Raw genomic sequence first — 23573 nt, forward strand, 5'->3', positions numbered from 1 at the left:
TATTTGTTGCCGCATGTATGGGAATGTGTGTAGAGAAACATTTTTAAAGAATGGGCGGAGAATTTTTTTAATTTTTTTTTTTATTTTATTTATGGCACCTGGTGAATGGGGCCTTCCGTTTTTGTTGTGTGTATTGCTTGTGGTGTTATCCACAGTGATATCCATTGAAGAATATTCAAGAATAAACCTAAAAAAGGCTCAACATATGTGAGCGCAGGTGATAACAAATGTGCCAGTGCTAACATGAGACAAATAGAGCACAATTTGCCTCCCTAAACCCTGTTTAACCCTTATTCTAGTGGCGATTCTAGTGGTAAAAAGAAACAACTCTCCCTGTGTCTCTCTCTCTCTCTCTCTCTCTCTCTCTTTCTCTCCCCCACACGTGCTCTTTTTCACTCTCTATAACTTCTCCTCTTTCTCCCTGACCTGCTGACCAGCGTCAGGCGTTTGATGTGGCCTGTTGGAGATGAAACGGAACTCGAAGGCTGATTGTTGAAAAGCGAGATTCTTCTGATAAGGTGTCCAGAAATAAACTTTCCACTCGTTTGACCGAGTGAAGGAGTGTTTGGGTTGGTTGGGGGGGTGAGCAAGACTTGCTCCTTAAGAGTTTTCGCTTTTTAACAGTCAAGTTCTGTAACATCAGCAACAGGCCACTTCTTTCAAGCTCTGCTTGGTAAAACACTAAATGCTTACATTTTTGTGAAAACCCCTTTTTCATGAATGCATTCAAGTACTTTAAGTAGCACCAACTGCTGATACTGATGTGCAAATGCACAAACACACAGACACACAGCTTGGCTAGTCTCTGTACAAAAGTATTACTTACTGAATATGGCTCTCTGGAGCAGATAAACCATACCTAATGCAAAGTGTGTGCGCTAGAGGGGTGGATCAGTGGAACTGTGTTCTCTGAAATGATATTGTGCCATCCAGTATTTTTGGGATAAGTTGGAGAGTTAGGTAAAAGGTGAGGTGGTGATCATACATCCATCCATCCATCCATCCTGACCTCACTAATGCTCTTATTGCATTAATTCTCTTGATTTGAGAAGAAGAACAAGAACAAAGCAAGTGTCCCAATACTTTTGTCCATAATAGTGTATATGCAGTACAGTATTCATGTAGAGTATTCTAATAAAGGATGGAGAAAAAAACAAACATTTCTACAGGAGGCTTTTATTCACTTAATTGTGACAACTATAAGCTCAGAGTCTCTTTCTAACACACACACACACACACACACAAGCACACAAACACTGAGAACCACACCAAAAACAGCTATGGCACAATAGATCTCTGCAACCACAGGACATTCACATTCCTCCTTTCTTCTTTTTGTGTGTGTGTGAGTGTGTGTGTGTGCGGGGGTCTACAGACTCTCTGTGTCTTTCTCTTGTTTAATTACAGGGCATGACGAGGGAAAGGCTTCCTTTATTGTGTATTTTCTGTCTCTTGTTTTTCCTCCCTTCATCTTTCCTGTGGTCACTTGCCATGTCCCAAAGTGTGTGCGTGTGTGTTTTTGCTGTTTCCTGGAAAATGTCATGTCTTTACACACACAGACTCTCACACCTTAAATGTCTTCAGTTTTACATAATTTTTCAATTCTATCTTTCAAAGGGCTCATATGCTTCACATGTATTGTAAGGTACAACTTTGGGGAAAACATTTGAGATCATTGAAAAATGATGAGTTCTTTGATTTTACCAAATTGAAAACCTCTGAAATATAGCCAAGAGGAAGATGGATGATCACAAACCATCAAACCAAGCTGAACTGCTTGAATTTTTACACCAGGAGTGGCATAAAGTTATCCAAAAGCAGTGTGTAAAGACTGGTGGAGGAGAACATGCCAAGATGCATGAACACTGTGATTAAAAAGAAGGGTTATTCCTTCAAATATAGATTTTTTTGAAGTCTTAAAACTTTATGAATATGAACTTTATGAATATGAAAGTTTTCTTTGCATTATTTGCGGTCTGAAAGCTCTGCATCTTGTTTTTTGTTATTTGAGCCATTTTTTATTGTCTGCAAATAAATGCCCTAAATGACAATATTTTTATTTGGACTTTAGGAGATATATTTTCCGTAGTTTAAGGAATAAAATAATTATGTTCATTTTACTCACACATATATCTATAAATAGCAAAATCTGAGAAACTAAGAAACGAAAGTATTTTTTTTTTTTTTGAGCTTTATTTCGGTAAGCTCTATGTTAAACATTTCTGTGACCTTCATCATTGCCACTGTCATTTAATAACTTTTATTCTTTAAAATGTAAAAAGGTTTAATTGGATGTATTGCTCTGTATTTTGCTTTATTTAGATGGCAAAGCAAGAATGGTTAATACAAGTACAAAGATAAAATACAAAGAGTTCTTTATCACAGTACTGACTGATGCAATGTAATATCTTTAAAGGGTGCAAAATGCAAATAGACACACTTAATTGTGTTTATCCTGAACAATCACAGTATTCCATCAAAATTAAATATTTTATGGTCTCTGTATCGTAATATAGCGGCAATACAATTCCAGTAGTTGAATGCTGTCTGTGTATTTCTACCCCATATATTATTCACTCTCTGATGGTCCTACTTCTATCTCTCTCCCTCTCTCTTATCTGTCTCTTTCTCTCTGTCTCTCTGCCCCTCTTTCTCCTTTCTGTCTCCATCTCTGTCACCCTCTATTAGGACTTAAAAGCATTAAAGGCGCACAAACAGAATCTTTAATCACTCTGTGTCATGTCACGGAAGGAATGTTTCCCGTCCCAGCCAGCCTTTGATACCATGCCCTCCCCTCCAGTACCCCCCTCTACCACTCAGAGCGGACCCCCACCCCCCTCAAACCAACAGCCGCTTTTGGAGCCACTGTTCAAACGGGGGGCATTTGTGGCTTTGTGGGGACAGAATGCCTGGTAGCCCATTTAAACACATTGTTTCCCCCTCAAAGAGCCCTAATAATAGCAATTAGGACAGAGCTCTGACCATTATAGTGCCAGCGCAGGGTGCAGAGGGCCACAGCCTGGAGCCCGGACGGCCGAGTCAGTGCCGAGGTACCGACCCGCAAGACTGTGTGAATGTGACAATCAAGAATTTCATTCTAAAACTAAGCAGACTCGATTGTGTTCATCATTTGACATAACGCTGTGTTTCATATGGAGCCAGTCAGTAGATGCTTAGCTTTTCTTTTACTAAGCACAGGATAACTTTTTTAATTAATCATCCGTGGTAACTGACCACAAGAAATTAGCCAATCAAATGAAAAAAAAAAAAATGTATATATTCATTTTATTTCTAATTTAAATCCCATTTTCTCCCAGTTTACACGGCCAATTACCCAACCCACTCATTAGGACTCCCCCTATCACTAGTGATGCCCCAACACCAGGAGGGTGAAGACTAACACATGCCTACTCTGATACATGTGAAGTCAGACGCCGCCTCTTTTCAAACTGAAGCAGCATTACCGAGTAGCATCACAGCACGCTCGGTTCTGATACATCAGCTGACAGACGTCTTGTACTGCGAACATCACCCTTTGGAGTGATGTGGGGAGAGAGCGCCATCTACCCATCCAGAGAGAGCAAGGCCAATTGTGCTCTCTCAGGGCTCCGGTAGCCGATGGCAAGCTACATGAACAGGATTCAAACCAGCGATCTTCTGATCATAGTGGCAGCACGTTAGTCTGCTGGACCACTCGGAGGCCCCCTAAAAAAATCTGTTTTTAAAAGATCTTATAAACATCAGATCTGTGTTACATAAAGGCAGGAAAACGTATCAATTTTTAGTCAATTCAGCACTAATAATGTGAACATAACTAGCAACTACTTCATAAGCCCCAATATCAAACCCTGTGAAAAATATGCTAAATCATGCAATTAACATGCAATTTACAGTAGTTCCTGATAGGTTTAGGTTTGTAACTGAATAATAAAAGGGTAAAAAGAGGAATAAATCTTACAAATATTACAAGTATTGGGAGCATTGTGAATTAAATTGCGCTCTCATGTTTTATGTTAAGTGTTTTGACGGGAGCACTCTTATTCTAGAGAATGAGTTACACTGATCCACAGCTCAGTGCTGGAGAGCGTTATTTTTCTCTCTAGCCCGTGCCTGGCATTAGGCATGGTCATCTGCTCTGCAGTGTTCTATTCTTTTGGAAATACTTATTGGCAGGGACTAGACAGACTGGTTATCCATGTCAGCTGTGAGTGCTGAAGTATCTGAATAAGGTTTTTTTTTTTTTTTAGAGAAAGATTTGCCACCAATATTTTGGAGCTCTTTTTGTACAGTTCTTTGTACAGTTCACTTTCCACACTGTATTCATTCTGTGAATCTGAGTTTGATCTGAGTATGTGGTGATAATTATCTCACTCTTTGCCCTCTCCTCTCTTCTCCTCTCTGCCCTCTCCTGTCCTCTCCCAGGCCAACCTCTTCCCCGCTGCTCTGGTGTACTTTGGCTCGGACGCGAAGACAGGTTTGTTAACAGCGACTTCCATTTCTGTGCGTCTCTTTCATCTCCTGTCCAAAGCAATGACATCAAATTAATCCTGTTTACCCAAAGCCCCCCTCGCCACAGAGGGCACGCTGGGTGACCGTGCAGAACAGGCACTGGAGACAGCATGATGAAGTGCATGCTTTAGCTGCGATTGAGTCATACGCTCAGAAATGCCAGTCTTGGCACTTTGCTGAAGAGTGGCTTTCAGCAGTTGATAGTTATAGCAAGGTATTTGACTGCAGATCAGTGGGTGAAAGTGTTCTTCAGATGTTCTTTAGGTTTTTATCTGTGTTTTGGCCTCTTGTCCACATGAAAAGGCTGTTTTTGATCACTGAAAACTAAGCTTTTTTAAAGCACTCTCTGTTTTTGTGAGGATGGGGAAAACAGAGCTGAATGAGGAAACAACGCATTCATGTTCTTGGCTGAATCACAAATACCCTTTTGCTCCCAGTACAGTGAACCATACTACATCAGGCATAAAACCTCAGTGTCTAAAGGGAGTTGTTCAGTGTATAAGACGCTGTCACTATGATCCGAGGACCATCAGCTCAAAGAGTACAGTTAGATTTGCTTTCTTTAGATGGTGCTCTCTCCTCATAACACTCCAATCCTGTAATGTAATGTTCATGTTCATGTAATGTTGATCAGCAAAGGTGTCTGTTAGCTGATGAATTGGTGCTGGGTTGCTGTGCTTTCCTCCCAGCATGTTGGCTGCCTAGTGATTCTGCATCAACAGCAGTTTTTAGAGAGGCAGTGGCTGATGTTATACGTATCAAGGGGGCATGTGTTAGTCTTGTTCTTGGCAATACTACAAATTGGAGAAGTTCACGTGAACAGGGATTGGGTAATACAGCATCTACACACAGACTAGATTTCAGATTTCCACATGTGATTAAATGTAATTACTGTTCTGTTACAAATATGTATGTTGCTTCTTACAGGGCTAGCATTCTTATTAAGAGCTATTGTCAGTTTGGGATGGAAATCTAAAAAAAATGCATGTGTGTACAGAGCCTCAGATTTTATTCAAACTTTTCCTGTAGTTTACCTTTGATTATGTGTGTTTGGCAGAGTGCTACCTGCGTGGTGTTCTACTAGACAGCAGTGTTTCTGCTCTGAAGGCTGATGAGCTCATCGCAAGGTACGATATAGTTTACTTTCCTCTGTTTTGTCTATTTCTTTGCCTTTCAGTTTTATATTTTCATATTTACTATTCTCTTTTTTTAAAGCTGAGTTTAAATAGTTTAAAAGGCTAATATAGCTGTTGTAAAAATAGAAACCGATAATGAGTCGGAGCCTACAGCACTATTTGACAAATATCTGTGGACACCCCTAATGAAAGCATTTACCTACAATGGGTTAAATAATATATATTTTTCTATCCCTGTAGAAAAGTTGGGTCTATAGAATAGGAATCTCTGGTGCAGATAAAAATATGAACCTTTTGGCACCATGTCTAATACCAGACATGGGCTAGAGAGGTATAGAACTCCCCATTATTAAGCTAACCAAACATTTTGCACAAGACATTGCAAAACACCATGGTGCACCAATATTACAAAGGCATGGCTGTGAAAGAGGAGGGTTCAGGTACTGGACAGGCCCACCTGTAGTCTTAACCTGTAGTGTCTAGATGAGAATTTGTGAAGAATTTTGATGTCTCAAGATTCCTTCAAAGACGACCATGTACAGGTTGCATAACTTAAGATGTGTTTGAAGGAAGAATGGAACAAAATAACACCTGAAAAACTTCATCGCTTGATATCCTCAGTGCCACACCCTCCCACACCATTTATGTTTTGTGAGAATTAATGGAAACATAATCACTTGGTAAATGCTTTATGGTCCCAACCTTTTTTGGAAAGTTTTGCAGGCCTGAAATGCAGGAATGGATGTATATTAATTAGTATATTATATGAACTTTAAATTTTCTTTTTCACCTTTGTCCAAAAATCTTGACAAAAAGAAAATGTCATGCAAGGATTAAGAGTCGCTTATGACACTGAAACCAGTCAGTAAGTTAATTATCTCCCGTGCAGGAAGACCCTAAATGCCCCCAAAACACACAAATGCACACACTGCCCTTGTTTTCCATCACAGTTTCAGAATACAGTTGCACAATCCGTTCAGCCACTCGCTATCTCTCTCCCTCGTCCCCACGCCGCGGCTGTTTTTTCTGGGAGGATACTTATCCGCCTGGCTGGAATGCCTTTGAGGTTCTGTCCAAATGGGAGTGTTGCACTGAAACCACAGGTGCCCCCCCTCTTCCACATGTACACACACACACACACTCACCTTCACAACCCCCATTCCCCATTCCGCCCTCATTTCCTCGAGCCCTGCACACATTTCCCCTCATCCTCTCCAGTCTAAAGATAGTAGCTCTTTTTCCCAGTATCCCTGACCCCCACACACAAACACCCAGTGTTATACACTCACACACATCCCCTCCCACCTGTTCCGTTCTTTCCTTCATCAGGGCATATACACACACACCCCTCTTGAGGATTCACTTCAAAGGGGATGCCATTTCCTGCTGCTGCCTGGCCTGGCATGTCAGTGTGATGACTTAATGGGGCGATCAGACACTCACTGTGTCACGCGCTCTGTACATTCTCTCACTCAGGGATGTGCTGGCGGGGGGATTATGTGTATACTATATGGACATAAGTATTGGGACACCTGCTTGTTGATTTTTTTTTTCTTTTTTTTTCTTCTGAAATCAAGAAGAGTATTGGAAAGTGTGCCATGCTTTTGTTGGAGTGATCATTTCTATTGTCCATTAAAGGCTTTTTACTAGATTTTGGAGAATTGCTGCTGTGAGGATTTGGTTGCATTCAGCGACAAGAGTTTTAGTCAGGACATTTGCGAGACTACGGTTCCACAGCTCAATGCTAGAGGCTTCATACCCCTATGGCCCATGTCTGGCATTCGGGATGGTGGGAAAGGATTCATCTTGGGTATAATCATGTCCTATTCTATTGGCAATACTTCTCTACAGAAGTAAACAAACTGTGAGTGTGTATTTTGACATCTGTGTCAGCAAAATGATAAGTTTCTTTGATTTCACCAAATTGAAAATCTCTGAAATATAACTGGAATATAATGAAGAGAAAAATGGATGATCACAAACTATGAAACCAAGCTGAACTGCTTGAATTTTTTGGACCAGGAGTGGCATAAAGTTATCCAAAAGCAGTGTGTAAGACTGGTGGAGGAGACCATGTCAAGATGCATGACAGCTGTGATTAATGTTAATTTTACTCAGACATATACCTATACATAGCAAACAGGCCCTAGTTAATGTGAAAGTCCACATCCAATCCAGTGGATTTGGATTGGGACCAATTCAGGCATATTTTTATCAGCTGTTTTAATACCAATCCAGTTTAGACTCTTGTTTTAACCACAGTGTTTAGAGCGTCACCTGGTGTCCCCAAGGTGCTTTTATTGAGCAGTATTTCCCAGCTGGCAGCACTGAGGAGAATTCTCAGAAGGTAAATGAAAGAGTTTAGTCGGAGTCTCTCAGTGTGTATCTATTTTATGTAATACATGAAACTAGATCTATGTAAAGCTTTTATGTTTTTAAACCACCAGTGAACATCATGATCAGAACTGAGTAGAGGCTAAAGTTGATGCTAAATGCTTATACACATGATACACATACTTAAAACCCAAATCATGGCACAGTCACCTCACTCTAAATTTGATGTCGGTCCAGAGTGTGTACCACTACACTCACTCACTCACTCACTCACTCACTCACTCACTCACACACACACGTGCACAAGGTTGCACACTCAGACTTGGCTGCAGTGTTTTAAAGGAACTGGGAACTGAACAGTCAGGTATGGGCAGTCACTTAAACACTTATTAAAACACTATAAATAACTAAAGTCATTGTTGTTTTATTATTGACAAAGATCAGATCTAATTACTATCAGCTGATACTTAGCTTTAAGAGACTAAAAACAGATCTGGAGGCAAAATAACCAGGTCAGGGTATCCCTAATAATTAGTGAATTTGGCACGTGATTTCAGATTGCATTTGCCCAGGGATGCATACAGCACACGGGCCCGCCTGTGGCTTCTCTGTGGAGGAGGATATGGATGTTGGTGGAGGAGCAGCAGGTGGCTGCTGTCCTGCGCTGCGGAAATGCTTGTAGCCGGAAAGATTAAGATGTTTGCACTGAAGTGGCTCTCCACAGGAAGCTTCTAATAACAGCAGCCTCTCAAGAGGTCGTGGCCTTTCACCTATTTACTCTCTTCTCCTTCACATGAAAGTGGCCAAGAGAGACTGGGTTAACCCACCAAAACACACACACACACACACACACACACACACACAAAATACGTCCTCCAGTCTAAAAGCACTTTCGGGGGACCAAAGCATCGGAACTCGTTGTCTCCTTAAGCCCCTCTGTTGTCTTCTCTCTTCCTTCCGATTTCTCTCCAAATCTTTGATATCCTCTCCTTTAATCTTTGCCCCCCTCTCTTTTTTATCTTTCTCTTTAGCTGCATTCCCAGGTCTCCAGCTCCAACCTCCTGCTCTCAGCCCCCTCAAGACTCTGTCCCGCTGGAGCCCAGCAAACCCTCCAGTATTCAGCCAGGCCCAGAGGACACTTCAGACCCTGAGAGCCAGGCAGTCAAACCTGCACGCACTGACCCTGCCAAGGTGCCCAAATGGCTCAAACTACCAGGTGTGTAGAGGTTTATGTCCCATAATCTGTAATACCCTCACTAGTTCACAATGATTGTTTCCAGTACCAGGGATTTAAAAGTTTTATGGGGTGTTTCTTGATAAAGAGATTTCCGGACAAATGTATAAACATAACATTATAAAAATTGCCACATTTTGTGTTTCCCATAAACTCTAAAGGCTCCAAAAGGCTCTGAAATGCAGAACTATTTTTTAAAGAATTCTTAATTCTATGTCTGCATCTGTGCTGAAAAGGCACCACCGGTTGAAACTGAACCACCGATTTATGTACATTTTCTCATTACTATACCACAAAAAGTATCAGTGGTTGAGTGCTTTTACATACTGAACTGGGAAAATCTGCTTTTAGCTACAGCGCACCAGCGATCTGAAATTCGCTACAGGAAAAGTTAAATTTTAGCTTGCTGGGATCACTGAATCATTTTAAACTTTTAGTTTCTGGGCACCAGCAGAAAGCCTGTAATTGTTTTAAATGAGTTTTTAAATGAGTTTATCTTTTTATTTATCTTTTTAGTTGTTTTATTTATTTTTATTTATTTATTCAATTAGCTATTTTATGCTTGTTTTTTACTTATTATTTTTGTTATTATTATTATATTTTATAAATTCTTTACTTTTTATGTGTCAATTTTTTATGGGCATTTCATTTTTCATACATATTTTATTTATCAATATTAAACGTCAATTTAAAATTTGTATTTCTTTTATTTATTATTTTTTACTATATTGTTCCTTATTATTTCTCATTTCTTATTAAATCTTTTCAATACCTTTTAAATGAATTGTAAATACACGGCTGCCCTGCAAATAAGGTTCACCCTCAATGTATTCCCAAGTAAAAATAATATCTGAACAAAAAAAACATTCTAAAAAAAGATATTAACCAATAAGTATTTAAATTACTGATATAAAAGAAAATTTGAAAAACATTACTTACAATTCTTACCCATCACATATCAAGCCTGTCACCACAAGCACCCAATTATCCTTTTATATGTTAGTCCTAAAGCTTTGGCAACCCAGAAGTGCAAATTGATTATTTTTTCCGAAGGTGAACTTATGGTGGTAATGCTTTTTGGGGTCCGTTCTCTGTACACACAACATCCCGCACAGCATCAGAACTGGAATGTCCCATCTATAAATTGCCCACTATCAGGTCTCACTTTAAATCTTATGGTTTACATTACCTTGTCATGAGCAACCTCAGTCACAAGATAACCCCTCACAACTTATATAGGGCTGAGCATTTTGAAGCTGTTCCCTCAGGTTAACATTTCATAATAAAATAAAATCTACATTCTGCTATCCAATGACTTTTGGTATGTCATTGTATATAAAGATGCTGTTGGCATGCTCAGAGCCAGTGCACCAGTATTGTTTTTTTGTTGTTGTTTTACTGTATTTTTCGCACTATAAGGTGCGCGTAAATTCCTTTCATTTTCCCGAAAATCGATAGTGTGCCTAATCCTGGAGTTACAGTGAAGTTTTTCTAGCACCAAGGCTGGAGCAGTATTAGCATTAGCTGGCTGCTAACTGCATCGCTAGGTCTTTCATCATTCAGATGTGAGTATATTAGAATGTAGTCTGCGTGATTGCTGTGTTACAATAAGCTTTGTGGGATAAACCGCTAGCTGATGGTGCCCTGGCTTACCGGAACACTCAGGGTTCCTCAGTGTAGCGCTGTTGGACAGCATTTAACCACATCGTTGAAAATATTGGAATTCTAAGCTTACTGTGCATAAATAGAAGTGCTTTACTCACCCAAATAAACAGTTTTCAGGAGAGAAATCTGTGTAGATTACTGTGCGATACCCTTGTTCCTTACTATTGTGACTTAAAATGCGCCTTATGTATAAAAATAGACCACAAAAAACAGACTTTCATTGATAGTATGCGTTGTAAGTCTGTAAAATACAGGAGTTATTTTTTAAGGATATTTAGCAAATTGTATCATTTTTAGGTACTTTAATTTAAGAAGTAAATTTGAATCATAAAGGGTTCAGATTATTTTTAAATTAACAAACAAATTTATGGGTTGCAATTTTAATTTTGCAAATGAGTCTAAGTTCCATGTTAGTCACAAAGGGATTTAGGAAATGTTTTTAATTTTTCTCATGTTCTCATGAAGGTTTTAGAAAACCCACCACTGATCAGTTGTATGTATTGACAATGTTCTTAAATGCTACCTACAGCATTCTGGACCCATTTTTGCATTGCTTGTGTTTTATAACTGACAGCTGGCTTCTTTTAAAACATGAGCTCATACATTTTGTTGTTGAAAGCAAGCAGGAGAAAGAGTCAGTGAGTCTTTAACCCGTTCTCCGTCCTAATTCCTCCAGTGTCCCACTGTATTAATGTGTAACAGACCTGCTGAATTCCTCTCTGACCTCCACCCTCAGCCCTCCAAACCACAAATACTTGCACTGCCCACTTCACTGCTGGAGATAAGGCCTTCACAATAGGGCACCTTCCTTCCTTCCCTCCTTCTCCCTCTTTGCGGCCTCCACCTCCACCAGGGGGCTCCAGGCTGTCGCACAGCCAGAGTGGAGGGGCCCAGTCTGGGCCACATGAAGCAGCGAAGGGCCCCTGGCTCTGGGCCTCCTCAAGCCTCCTCTCTCTCTGTTGTGTGTTGCTCTGTGGTCACGGTGGCGGCCACACTGCTGATCCGTTTTGCTTTCTCATGTCTTTATTGTGTTCTTCTGGATGTTTCTCACATGCAGTGCAGCCCTTTTGTCTTCTGGGATGGAAAATAGAGAGCGAAAGAAATAAAGAGCTGATTGATCTTCTGCTCCACATGTTTGAATTCTGCTCTGAAGGTTTTGGGGGTTTGGAAGTACTAATGCCGGGCAGTAAGAAGAATGTCTTGGAAGTTCTGAATGGACAGCTCTCTTAATAATAGCAGGACTATTTAGGCGTCTGTTTTTGGAGAACTGTCATCAGGCCTACAAAAGACTACTTGGATCTTCCTGTTCCAGAAGAGTGAAAATGACTGGAAATTACTGGGGACTGACTTTTATTACCCCCTTTTTATTCTTTTTCAAGGATTTGAACATGAATATCTGTGTTTGGTCATCTTCTGGTGTGCTTTTGAGAATATTCCAGCTTTTAACCAGGGTTTAGGTCTCTGACCACAATGTTATTCTATCATAACTCATTCGGAAAAATAGTCACCGCATGTTTATTTATTCAGATTATTTTGGTCATTTAAAAATATAAAAATATAAAAGCCAGTGTTTAGACTGTTTTTGCAGGCAAATAAAGTGTGATTCAAACTCAAGTGCCCATCTCTGCTGTCTAAACGATCAAAAATCTGGATACAGCATAGTTATGCCAAACGTCTTCACTTTGTAAATCTGTTGAAGTGAACATGTGTTAATGGGAGTGTGTGTAAATTTGCTACTCATATTTCCATTAGTTTTGAATGTGTTTTTAATTTATGTCTAAACATATTTGCATTTTTGAAATGCTTTAAATTTGCTAATAACATTTTTTTACTTTTCTTTCCGTAGGTAAGAAATAATGCAGACATGGAGCCACTAGAAGATGTCTTAAAAAATAATGTAAGAATGGATTCCTCAACAGAAGAAAGCCACTTCAGATTGTGCTTAATAGATTCATTCATAAATGTATGTAATTCATGAAATTGGTTCTCATAGTTGCCAATGCAAATAGAGCCAAATCCATAGTTTTGCAATAAACTAATGGGATGCTTTGTTAAATAAAGCTAATGTGTCCGCTGCTGTGTGTTTTTTGATTTTCTTTCATTTTTCATAACACATCTAAAAGGAACGTCGCTCTTTATTTTTGGGTTTGTAACACTGTTCCTTTCATTGTGACTGAGCCTCATTTAGAGATGTTGAGACTTGAAGATCAGGCTGTCCACACAAATAGATTATAGTGTAGACTGAACTATCATTAATTATAATTCATAGTTATACTCTATAGTTTCTTGTTATTTTTTTGTATCAGGCAAATCTACTTGTTTTCAGTTACGCATTTAAACCCCAAATACTATTTCTTCCATTTTTCTTCATTATGCTTCCAGTACCAGACACAAAACAAACAAGCTCATTAAACTTGATGTGTAAAGACTGGAAAATCATAGCCTTATGTGACGAACTTTGATTTCTACATGGATTGGTACCATAATGGTATTAAAACATGAACAGTGTAATGTTTTCTTTTAAAAGTGAAGCCACCACAGGTCTAGTGTCTCTGCAGGTTGTAGTATAAGGTAAATATCTGTCCATCTCCTGTTTCAAGGACTTTCCTTTTCCAGTGTTTTTTTCCAACAGTTACACTGGATGTCCAGGGTAAAAAACACTTTTTTTTTACTACTGTAAACTGTCAGTAAAGGAAGTCTGATATATACGCTTTGTTTGAAAGAACTGGGTGGGTCTACTGATTTAAATGTGTCCAGACTCTGGTTGCAAATTTGACAACATGGTGGACAGTTTTGGCTTCGTTTCTATGGAATGGAGCTAAGGCATCATTGGCTAGTAGGGACATTTGGCATCAACAGCATCAGAGGAACAGCACAGTTGAATCCAGTAGAACAGCTTTGGTTGTGAGATAGGCTTTAGGGGATTTGTAGCCAAGTCAGTCACGTCTGTGTTGGAAGAATTTGAGTTCAGAGGCCGTGTGCTGAGGGCAGTCATGAAAAAATTGTCAGGAGTAGCTGAAAGTGTAGAGAGAGTAGACGTCCTATGTAGTGAGCTTGGAGGGGAGTGAGTTTGGGACGCCACAATTCACTACTGAACCTTTTGGGGATGTTGTGGTCCTAATTCAGCAAATCACTGACAAAGGGAAGTGCCTACCTGATGACTCCTGTGAAGAGCTTGTGGTGTAGTGGATGATTAGCGTATTGTGAAGTTGGGGTTAGTTGTTTTGTGGTTGTGTTGCTGATCAGGTCATAAACAGCCACAGCAACATAGCTGTTAGGTGAAGGAGGTTACCAGGGTCGTGTAGGTAATAGTGAATAAGTGGAAGATGTTAGGTGCAGGATTACTGATGATACAGGAAAACTATGTGTTAGAACTAGTGCTCTAATTGTGTTAACGCATCTGATTTATTTTAAAACTTCATTGCATTAATTTTACAATCAGTTATACAGATCTTGTTGATTTATTAGCAGTTTTATTTAGCGATCACAGCATCACTACTGTCAAGTTTACAAGATAGCCTACTCTTTACTAACACTGAAATGTAGTATCTCTCTTTTTCTCTTTCTCTCTCTCTCACTCACACACACACACACACACAGATACACAGACACTTTTCGTGGTGGAATATGGAGCTACACTAGTATTTATTTCTCCCATTAAAGCTCTTAGTTAAACTATTATTAAAAATATTTAAATTTGAAAAGCATTAAAAACTACCCTGAGATATTTATCATAATACATTAAATGCTCTACTCTGCATACCACACTACTCCAGCCTTTAGAACATTTTAATCATGATTTTAATCTTGATCAAATCATGGAATATCGGTGTGATTGATACATTTATATATTTCTAAGCCTAATATACATTTAACATTTTATTTATATTCACATCATTAAAAGCTTAGTCTTAAGGAGAAGAAAAAGTGTCATTAATTGTGATTATTCATCAAATTCTGTTGTAATTAATCAGATTTGTCCCCCAGTCGACCCCACCTTGTGTGGAATTAGTTCCATAAAGAATTGATGCTGTTTTGAGGGCAAAGGTTACCCAGTATTCGTACAGTGTTCCTAATAAACTGCTTATCGAATGTTCACATACTTCTGTTTGAGTACAGTTACTCTACAGCTTTTTCACCCTCGGGTCTCTCCATGTTTTTGGAGCGAGAGGAAGGCATTTAGAAAACGCAGGATGTTTAGGGGTGGAATGGGAAGCTATCCTTCACTGGCGTTTCCTTTTTTTTTTTTTTTGGCCACTTGCAATTTAACTTATTCAGGTGGCTTTTTTTTTTTTTAACCCTGAGTATCTGACGCTTTGATGTTCCCGGGCCCACTGTTCCTAAACACACACCCACCCTTTCTCTCTCTCTCTCTCTCTCTCTCTCTCTCTCTCTCTGCTACCCATCTGAGGGAACTTCAAAGTGTCCAGAGGGGGTAGCCTGGTGCTCCTGGCACTTGTCATTCCTTAACTAGCTGACTGCCCCTCCGTGCCCTGCTCTTCCAGCCCTCCATCCCCATCCAGCCCCCTAATTACTTCCAGCTGTGGCGGGCCGCTTTGAAGAGGCACTGGGAAGCAGGGGGGCGAGGAAGGGGCACATGCTGCACGCACCTGCTGGGTGGAATCGAGGCCCATGTGCAGGTGACACTGGAGAAAGTTACGGATGAGCGCTCCTGATAAAAAACCCACCAAAGGCATGATTTGCTAGGGTCTTTTTTTTTTTTTACTTTTCAAAGCATTGAGGCCAGATGGATTTAATATGACAGTCGTTGTTTTTGACCGGTGCTTTCTACAGGCATTTGGATGGCAGAGGGTCAGAGAGGCTCTGGTTTCATGGAAAAGGGTCACTCTGCCACTGTAAAGCCTGTAAAGATTATAGTGTTGGTTATATAGATGTGGATTAAGGCAAATCAAATTGGATTAAATTTTGATTGGTTACTGTATATTCTGCCCATTCACACATGAGGCTGAATCTCAATTGGCTCCCTACTCCCTATGTAGTGCACAGATTTGACTACTGCAGCCAGAAAGTTATATTTTGATTTTTTTTTATGTTATTTATATATTTTGATTTTATTAGTCCACAGGATGTGCTCCCAATCTGAATCACGCTCCCTCAGAAGTTCCCTTTAAAAATTATTGAAAAGAAAAATAGGCTGCAGTCAATGTAGATAGTGTTCTTGAAAGCCTGTTGCCTTAGTGGCCTGTTAGTCACACATATAAAACAATCAAACTAGTGTATGTGGTGACGTGGTGGCACAAAATGTATGTACTTTTTAATTTCTTCACATAAATAACATAATTTAATTATTTTTGCCTAATTTTTGAGGTGCTGTTTTTTCTTTTTTTTCTGTTTGCATTTGTTTTCTTCTTGATCTCCCCTATTAAGTTCATGTTTGAGCAGTTATTGCTGCACAGTAGAACAATAAAAAAGGCCCTCCAGATATCTAATAATCTTTTAAATTTATAGTGGGAATAAACTGATCAAAAGCAAAATAGAGTCAAATGAAAATATTACGCTGATGTCACAAAGCATTTTGATAGGTTTCTCCTTCAGGTCACCTGGCAGATCTACGGTATATTTTATCAGAAAACAGAATCCAAATCAGAACCCTGTTCCTTTATGCACAGGGACCTTAAAAATAATGGGACCATAACAAGGTCTGATATTTTGAACATCCTCAGATTCACACTGTGGCTGTTGAACTAAGCTATTTGTTAATTTACAGCCACATTATGTAGACTTACATTTGAGTTGTTGGGCCTGGCAGGCTGTTATGTTAATTAGGCCTTCTTAACAAATCCTTTCTGAGGTCAGCTGGTGTGTAAGAGCAGGAAGGTCATAGCACAACAACAATGTGAACAAATATACAAGTCCATGGTACTCCAGGATCAGGACTGACGACCACTAAACTAAAGCACTGAACGCAATTATTATTTTGAGTCTAAAGTATCCACATCTTGGTGGTGCTGCACTGTGTGGGTACCCTTTACTTCTCAGCATCTATAGTCCTCCTGAGTTGCAGTAATCCAGTGTGCAGTGCACATGTTGTGCGTTTTAAATACACTATTTTGAATTTGAATATCAGCTCTGAAATCTTGCATTGCCTGGTGTTGAACAGATTTGTCCACAAGATGGCAGTAGACACAAAAACGACGTACATTTGTGGTGAAAGGAAGCTGTGCTTGCAACAGGCCACTCCAAAAGGAACCTGTTATCTTGCATATAGCTAGAAGCTCTGGAAAAAAACTAAGAAAACCCCTGGAATATAATCAAGAGGAAGATGGATGATCACAAGCCATCAAACCAAACTGAACTGCTTGAATTTTTGCACCAGGAGTGACATAAAGTTATCCAAAAGCAGTGTGTAAGACTGGTAGAGGAGAACATGTGAAGATGCATGGAAACTGTGATTAAAAACCAGGGTTATCCCACCAAATATTGATTTCTGAACTCTTAAAACTTTATGAATATGAACTTGTTTTCTTTGCATTATTTGAGGTCTGAAAGCATCTCTGCATCTTTTTTGTTATTTTAGCCATTTCTCATTTAGCATTTCTCAAATAAATGTTATAAATGACATCCCAAAGGAAAAAAAATCTTCCAGAAGAAATGTTGTCCGTAGTTTATAGAATAAAGAACAATGTTCATTTTACTATAAATAACAACATCAGAGAAACTGATTTAGAAACTGAAGTGGTGTCTTTAATTTTTTTCCACAGCTGTATATACCTTCTTGGAACTATACATGGTCCTTCAACACTCTTAACAGCACAGGTTCCTTGAGGAACTTTTAGGGGTTCTTTAGTTTGTAAATGTGGAGTGACTTCCAAGAAACCTTTGCAAAACATTTTCTTATTATTTTTTTTTTTGAAAGTCCTTTAAAGCACTTTTCTTTAAATTAATAAGCCCTCTAAAAGTTATTTTAACATGTGTGGCTCTCAAAACCATGTGTATCACTTTTATGTGAAGGGGAATTTGGCTTTAATTTTGTTTTACTAATTTAAAGTAAAATACACCACTGTACCTGACTCTACACTGACAGTTGAAGATTCTTCATCTTAAAATATGTGCCTTATCAACAGCCAATCCAGAGTCTCGCTGAGTCGCTTAGACCATCCTAAGGAAATTGTGTCAGAGTGCACATGGTTCAACTGCTTAACTGACAGAACCATGACAGTTCCTTTGTCAAGTGCTTAGTTGACTGCTTAGTCCTATTAATAGCTGAACTCCAGTCAGTTTCCCCTTCAACGTCTGGGGCAGGAGCCTGTTGCCCCTGTGCTGCCCCAGAGATGCATTCCAACCCTCAAGCATCCATACCCTGTGCCACGCCCCAGCTTAAATAACTTTCGCTTCCCAGGGCCCCTACGTTTCTTTAGTTGGTTGGTGGGCTGTCGGCTGTGCAGGCACATGGTTAGGGAGTCTTCGAAGCTTGCAGACGAGGAGATAGATAGCTGTTTCTGGATAAAGAGATAAAGAGAAGACACTCCATGGTACCTGTTTGAGTGGACTGTTTATCCGATTCTGCAGTTTTTTTCCTGGAATTCAGCTGGTTAAGAAACACCACTGGTAAATATATTTCACAGAGTTGAAGATCAGAATTGATGCAAGCTGATTACTCTTAATTTGCTTGATGACTGACTGTGACAATGGCAATGCAGTGAGCGCGTATTTTCAGGCCAAAGCCTGAATCAGCTTGTGGCGCAGTCCCCAGCCATTTTGACGTGTTTTGTTTGTGACAGTTTGTGAGTCACACACTCCAAAATAGAGACAGAAATACTTTGCGTGCCCGTGAGGAAGAGACAGCACTCCGAGGAGCCGGAGGGAAGTGTCTAAGAGAAAGAGAGTGATAGAGAAAGAGAGAGATTCTCAAGAACACCCACTGTCATCTGTCCTGCCCCGGCAACTACAGGCAACAAGGAGCCAGAGGTCACCATCACATCGCAAGTGGACTTTCACCTGGACAACCTGACACAAATCGTACATGACTGTGATCTGAAGTGACCAGAGTCAGGCCACAGTTTGAAATCTATGAAAGTCCAAACTAAGGTTCAACATCCAGAATCTAGTGGATAAACCTGCAACAACTCTGTTTTAACAACAGCAATTCCTTCCGGACGTGTTTAAGAACCATTTCTGTGAGACATGCTATCTCAGAAAAGAAGGACGACTAATCTAACCCCTAAAGCTGGGTCTTATTTAAACCCGACAGCTGTATTGTCTCCTCTGGGTGCTGTCCATTTGACCCAGCTAGCTTTAGGCTGTGCGGTCATTTCCTTGGTGTTTCACGTCGCCGGCTACAATGCCACTTATGGGACATTCTGCATCGCAGTCTGGAGTGCTTGCTTTGTCCTGTCTGCCATTGTCTTCATCCTGGATGTCACACGACTCAACTCTTGCCTTCCAGTGTCCTGGGAGAACTTGACCGTCACCCTGGCCGCATCAGCCACTCTGCTGTACCTCATGACTTCAATTTTGTACCCAGCCTACTTTGTGAGCTCAGAGTGCCCCTACAACGACTGTGAAGTGCGTAACTTCAGGATTGCAGTGACTGCATGTTCCTGGGTCACGTTTGGGGCCTACGCTGCTGAAGTCTTCCTGTCCCGGGCTAAAGCGGGTCAGCAGGCAGCCTACATGTCCACACCATCTGGGCTCCTGAAAGTGGCTCAGGTTTTCGTGGGCTGCACCATCTTCGCTGCAAGGACTGAGTTCTCTCACCATGCAGCCACCATCTACTGCGCTGCTGTATTCGGTGGCTGCTTGGCCGCCACCACACTGGTGGTGGCCCTCAATGTGTGCGACCGGATCAAACCTCTGAGACCTCCCTCGGATCGTCTGGTGGCTCTCTACGCCTTTGGCGCCGTGCTGCTGTACCTGAGCGCCGCTGTGGTCTGGCCCGTCTTTTCCTTCGACAAGAAGTACGGGACGCCGATCCGACCTCAGGGCTGCCCCAGAGGGAAGTGTGCCTGGGATAGCCAGCTGGTTGTGACCGTGTTCTGCTTTGTTAACCTGGCTCTGTACATCGCAGACCTCTGCTATTCTCAGAGGACACGTTTTGTAGCACAGCACCCACGGGTATGACATCTGTTTATGGCTATGTGGAACTTCTGCCTGCTTGTGCCCACTGTAGTATTTGGTTTTGGACTTGTAATCATCCAACTGTAGCCCCCAACAGTCCTGAGGGTGGATTGGATGCCACTTGGCATTGCCTAGGTCTATGGTTTACACAGTTTAAACAATAGTTTGCAACAGGGACAGCCTCAGTCTTGTAGGACAGACATTTTTTTAATTGTTATTTATGATATTTAATTAATAATATTGCATTTCATAATTATATGTTTGTTTTAAAATAAATGTATTCATAGTGGAATAGGTTATAGGTTATGTGCCAGGCTAGATGAAATAGTCCCTGAGGAAAACATCCTTTTGTAAAAATATGTATTACTTTTTGTCATCCTTTAGCATTACACTATATGAACAGAAGGATTTATATTTATATTGTTTCTTCTAAAATCAATGGGATTAAGAGTGTAGCCTGCTTTTGTTGGAGTAGCTGTTTCTTCTGTCCTGAGAAGCCTTTCTGCTAGATTTTGTTGCATTGCTGTGAGTATTTGAATGCATTTAGCGACTAAAAAGTCTTTTACTTTTACAGTACTTTTACTGTACAGGGACCAGCATGTCAAGACTGGTCCCTCTGTGTCAGCAATGGTTGTATATTAAAGTAGCTAGATGCATTCATTAGAAGGGGTGTCCACAAACATTTAAAACATTTGAACAAATACTGTAGTGTATTTTAAAGATGCCACATGTAAAGTGGCATCATACCTTGTCATGTCAAAGTTTTGGATGCTTTGATTTGTTTTTATTTAAAATTAAAAATAATATTCTTCCTTTTTTATTCTGAAAATGTCATTCAGTAAATTACAAAATAAATAAATAAACCCTTTCTCTCTATATCTCTCTCATTGTCTCTCACTCTCTCATTTCTGGATGGCAAATTCCCCTGGTGCCCACATGTACAGAGCGCTGCATCAGACTGCGTGCCCAGCATTCCTCTCATTCCTGTAAAAGTGCTGAGGGTGGATGTGTGTGGTTTTGCGTGACCCGGGATTCAGTATTAGTTAACCCCGAAACTCAACCCTCACCCACCCTGTCTGCCATCCTGCTTACTGAGGATCGCCCGGCCCAAAATACCTCTAAAAGCCCACTCTGCTGTGACCACCTTAATCCTGGAAGGCCACCTCCATTCCCCTGCCCGCAGTCCTGTCCACAGGCTGGCTGCTTCTGGGGGTGTTGCCCCCCACCCCCCTGCCTCCCCAATTGTCCAGCTGGCGACTGGCTCTCTCTCTCTCTCAGTCAGCATGTTCAGTCTCCTGGAGGACGCAGCCACTAATCCAGCCGAGTCAGCAGCGCTAAGATCTGCACACACTTCTCCTTTCACAAACTACACACTTTCTATCACCAGCGCTCTCTCTAACTCTAACTATCTCTCTCTCTCTTTACTTTTCCTCCTAGTCTCTCTCTTTATCTCTCTGTCTCTCTGTCCCTTTTGCTCTCTCTCCGTCTCTCTATTTCTTTCCTTTTTTCTCCTAGTCTCTCTCTTTATCTCTCTGCCTCTCTACTTCTTTTCTTTTCCCCTTTTTCTGCTAATCTCTCTCTTTCTCTCTCTCTGTCCATTTTGCTCTCCCTGTCTCCCTTGTGTTTTCCCTCCTAGTCTCTCTTTATCTCTCACTGTATCTCTGTCCCTTTTGCTCTCTCTCTATTTCTTTTCTTTTTTCTCCTAGTCTATCTCTTTATCTCTCTTTGTCCCTTTTGCTCTCTGTTTCTCTATTTCTTTTTTTTTCTTTTTTTCTGCTAATCTCTCTCTTTTTCTTTCTCTGTCCATTTTGCTATCTCTGTCTCTCTTTTCTTTTTCCTCCTAGTCTCTCTTCTTCTCTCTCACTGTCTCTCTGTCCCTTTTGCTCTCTCTGTCTCTCTATTTTTTTCCTTTTTTCTCCTAGTCGATCTCTTGATCCCTTTTGCTCTCTGTTTCTCTATTTCTTGTCTTTTTCTATTTTTTCTGCTAATCTCTCTCTTTCTTTCTTTCTTATTCTTGCTCTCTCCCTGTCTCTCTCTCTATTTCTTTTATTTTCCCCCTAGTCTCTCTCTTTTTCTCTGTCTCTCTCACTCTCTCTGTCTCTCTATTTATTTTCTCTTTTCTTTTCTCCCTAGTCTCTCTCTCTAGTTCTTGCCCCTGTTTCCTCTTAACTTTAACTTTCTTTGTTTCTCACTCCCCATTTGCATTTGCTATTGCTTTATTTCTTTGTCTTTCTTCTTTCTATCTCTCCTCTGTATTTTTCCTCTGGTTTCTTTCTCCTTCTCTTTTTCTATTTCACTCTCTCCTTTTTTCTTTCTTTTTCTTTCTCTCACCCTCTGTGTCCATGCTCACGTGTCTCTTTACCTCTCTTTCTTTCTTTCTTTCTTTCTTTCTTTCTTTCTTTTCCCCTCTCTGTCGATTCATCTTGGTTTTTCTTTCTCCCTCGTTCCTCTCCTCTGCTGTCTCTTGTACTTGTTTTTTGTCATTATCTTTATTTTCCTCTCCTTATGGATTTCTTTTTTTTTGTTACTCTCTTTTGTCTCCTCTCTCTCTTTTGGCACTTCTAATATTCTTTTTCCTTCTTTGTTTTCTTTTTCTCTTTATCCTTCTACTTCCTTCTATTTATTTTTTTCTAATCACTCTCTTCTCTTACTTTTTTAGCTATCGTCCTTTTTTCTTTGTCCTTCTCATTCTCCACGCTCTCTCTCTCTTGCTCCATTTCTCCTTTCTTAATGTGTACAGAAGTGTTAAGGACAGGTGTGCTATACCTGAGGTTGTGTAGTACAGGCTGTGTCTGTGTGACGTTGGTGTGCTTTAGTTGTCTGGCATAAAGAGTGTAAGAGTGCTCGTTTACAGAGAGAGAAAGAGAGAGAGAGAGACTGAGAGAGAGAGAGTGAGAGAGAGTTGCAAGAGCTGCTCTCCAGCAGTGTACTGAACCTTGCTTAGCCACTCAGAGCTGCAGCTGCTAATGACTGTCTGTGTTCTGTGTGTGATAAAGCATCACTGCTCATAATTACACTACAACTACATACTCCAGCCTCTAAACCGTCCTGTGTGTGTGTGTGTGTGTGTGTGTGTGTGGCCACCCAACCAGCAGTACATCCCCTTCAAAAGGTGCTTACTGATAACACACGCTGAGGAGGAGAGTTGCTGACTCGCTGATGTAGATAATCGCTCTCATTTTTTTCAACCTGTCACCAACCATTCTGCTTCGCTCTGCTTTATTTCCCTCTCTCTCCCTCACTCTCTCTCTCTCTCTCTCTCTCTCTCTCTCTCTCTCTCGCTCTTTCTCCTTCTTTCCTATCTATCTGTTCTTTCCTTCTTGTCCTCTTTCACTTTTCTCCCCTTCCCTCTCTTTTTCTTTAACTTTCTGTTTGTCCAACCCACTCCTTCTTTCTTTCTCTCCTCCCCCTCACAATTTTCTCTCTTTCTTTTTCAATCTCTCTTACAACACCACTCCTTTTCTTCCTCTCTCCCTTTCTCTTTCTCCTTGTCATCTTCTTATTCTTGTTCTCTCTCAATCTCTTGTTCTCTCTTCTTTCTTACGTTTCTCTCCTTTCCCCTTCTACCATTCTCTTACTCTCCATCCTCCCTCCTATCCCTCTCCCTCCCTCCTATC

General features: G+C 40.5%; 2 protein-coding genes across 2 annotated transcripts in view; both read left to right on the plus strand.

Moving 5' to 3' along the window:
• aspscr1 (ASPSCR1 tether for SLC2A4, UBX domain containing) overlaps window positions 1-12953 on the plus strand; it is a 54639-nt gene extending 41686 nt beyond the window's left edge. Inside the window, exons 14-17 of the mRNA XM_049465580.1 lie at window positions 4423-4474; window positions 5567-5636; window positions 9011-9195; window positions 12725-12953. Coding sequence (XP_049321537.1) covers window positions 4423-4474; window positions 5567-5636; window positions 9011-9195; window positions 12725-12735 — 318 coding nt within the window. The 3' untranslated portion in view covers window positions 12736-12953. The remainder of the gene's footprint in view (window positions 1-4422; window positions 4475-5566; window positions 5637-9010; window positions 9196-12724) is intronic.
• Window positions 12954-18260: 5307 nt separating this feature from the next.
• On the plus strand, window positions 18261-20832 carry LOC103038871 (myeloid-associated differentiation marker-like protein 2). The gene has a single exon (XM_007246209.4). It carries the CDS (start codon window positions 19024-19026, stop codon window positions 19957-19959), a length of 936 nt encoding a protein of 311 aa, XP_007246271.1. The 5' UTR covers window positions 18261-19023; the 3' UTR covers window positions 19960-20832.
• The last annotated feature ends 2741 nt before the right edge of the window (window positions 20833-23573 follow it).

This window comes from Astyanax mexicanus, chromosome 16 (genome assembly GCF_023375975.1).
Source record: "Astyanax mexicanus isolate ESR-SI-001 chromosome 16, AstMex3_surface, whole genome shotgun sequence".
NCBI lineage: Eukaryota > Metazoa > Chordata > Actinopteri > Characiformes > Acestrorhamphidae > Astyanax > Astyanax mexicanus.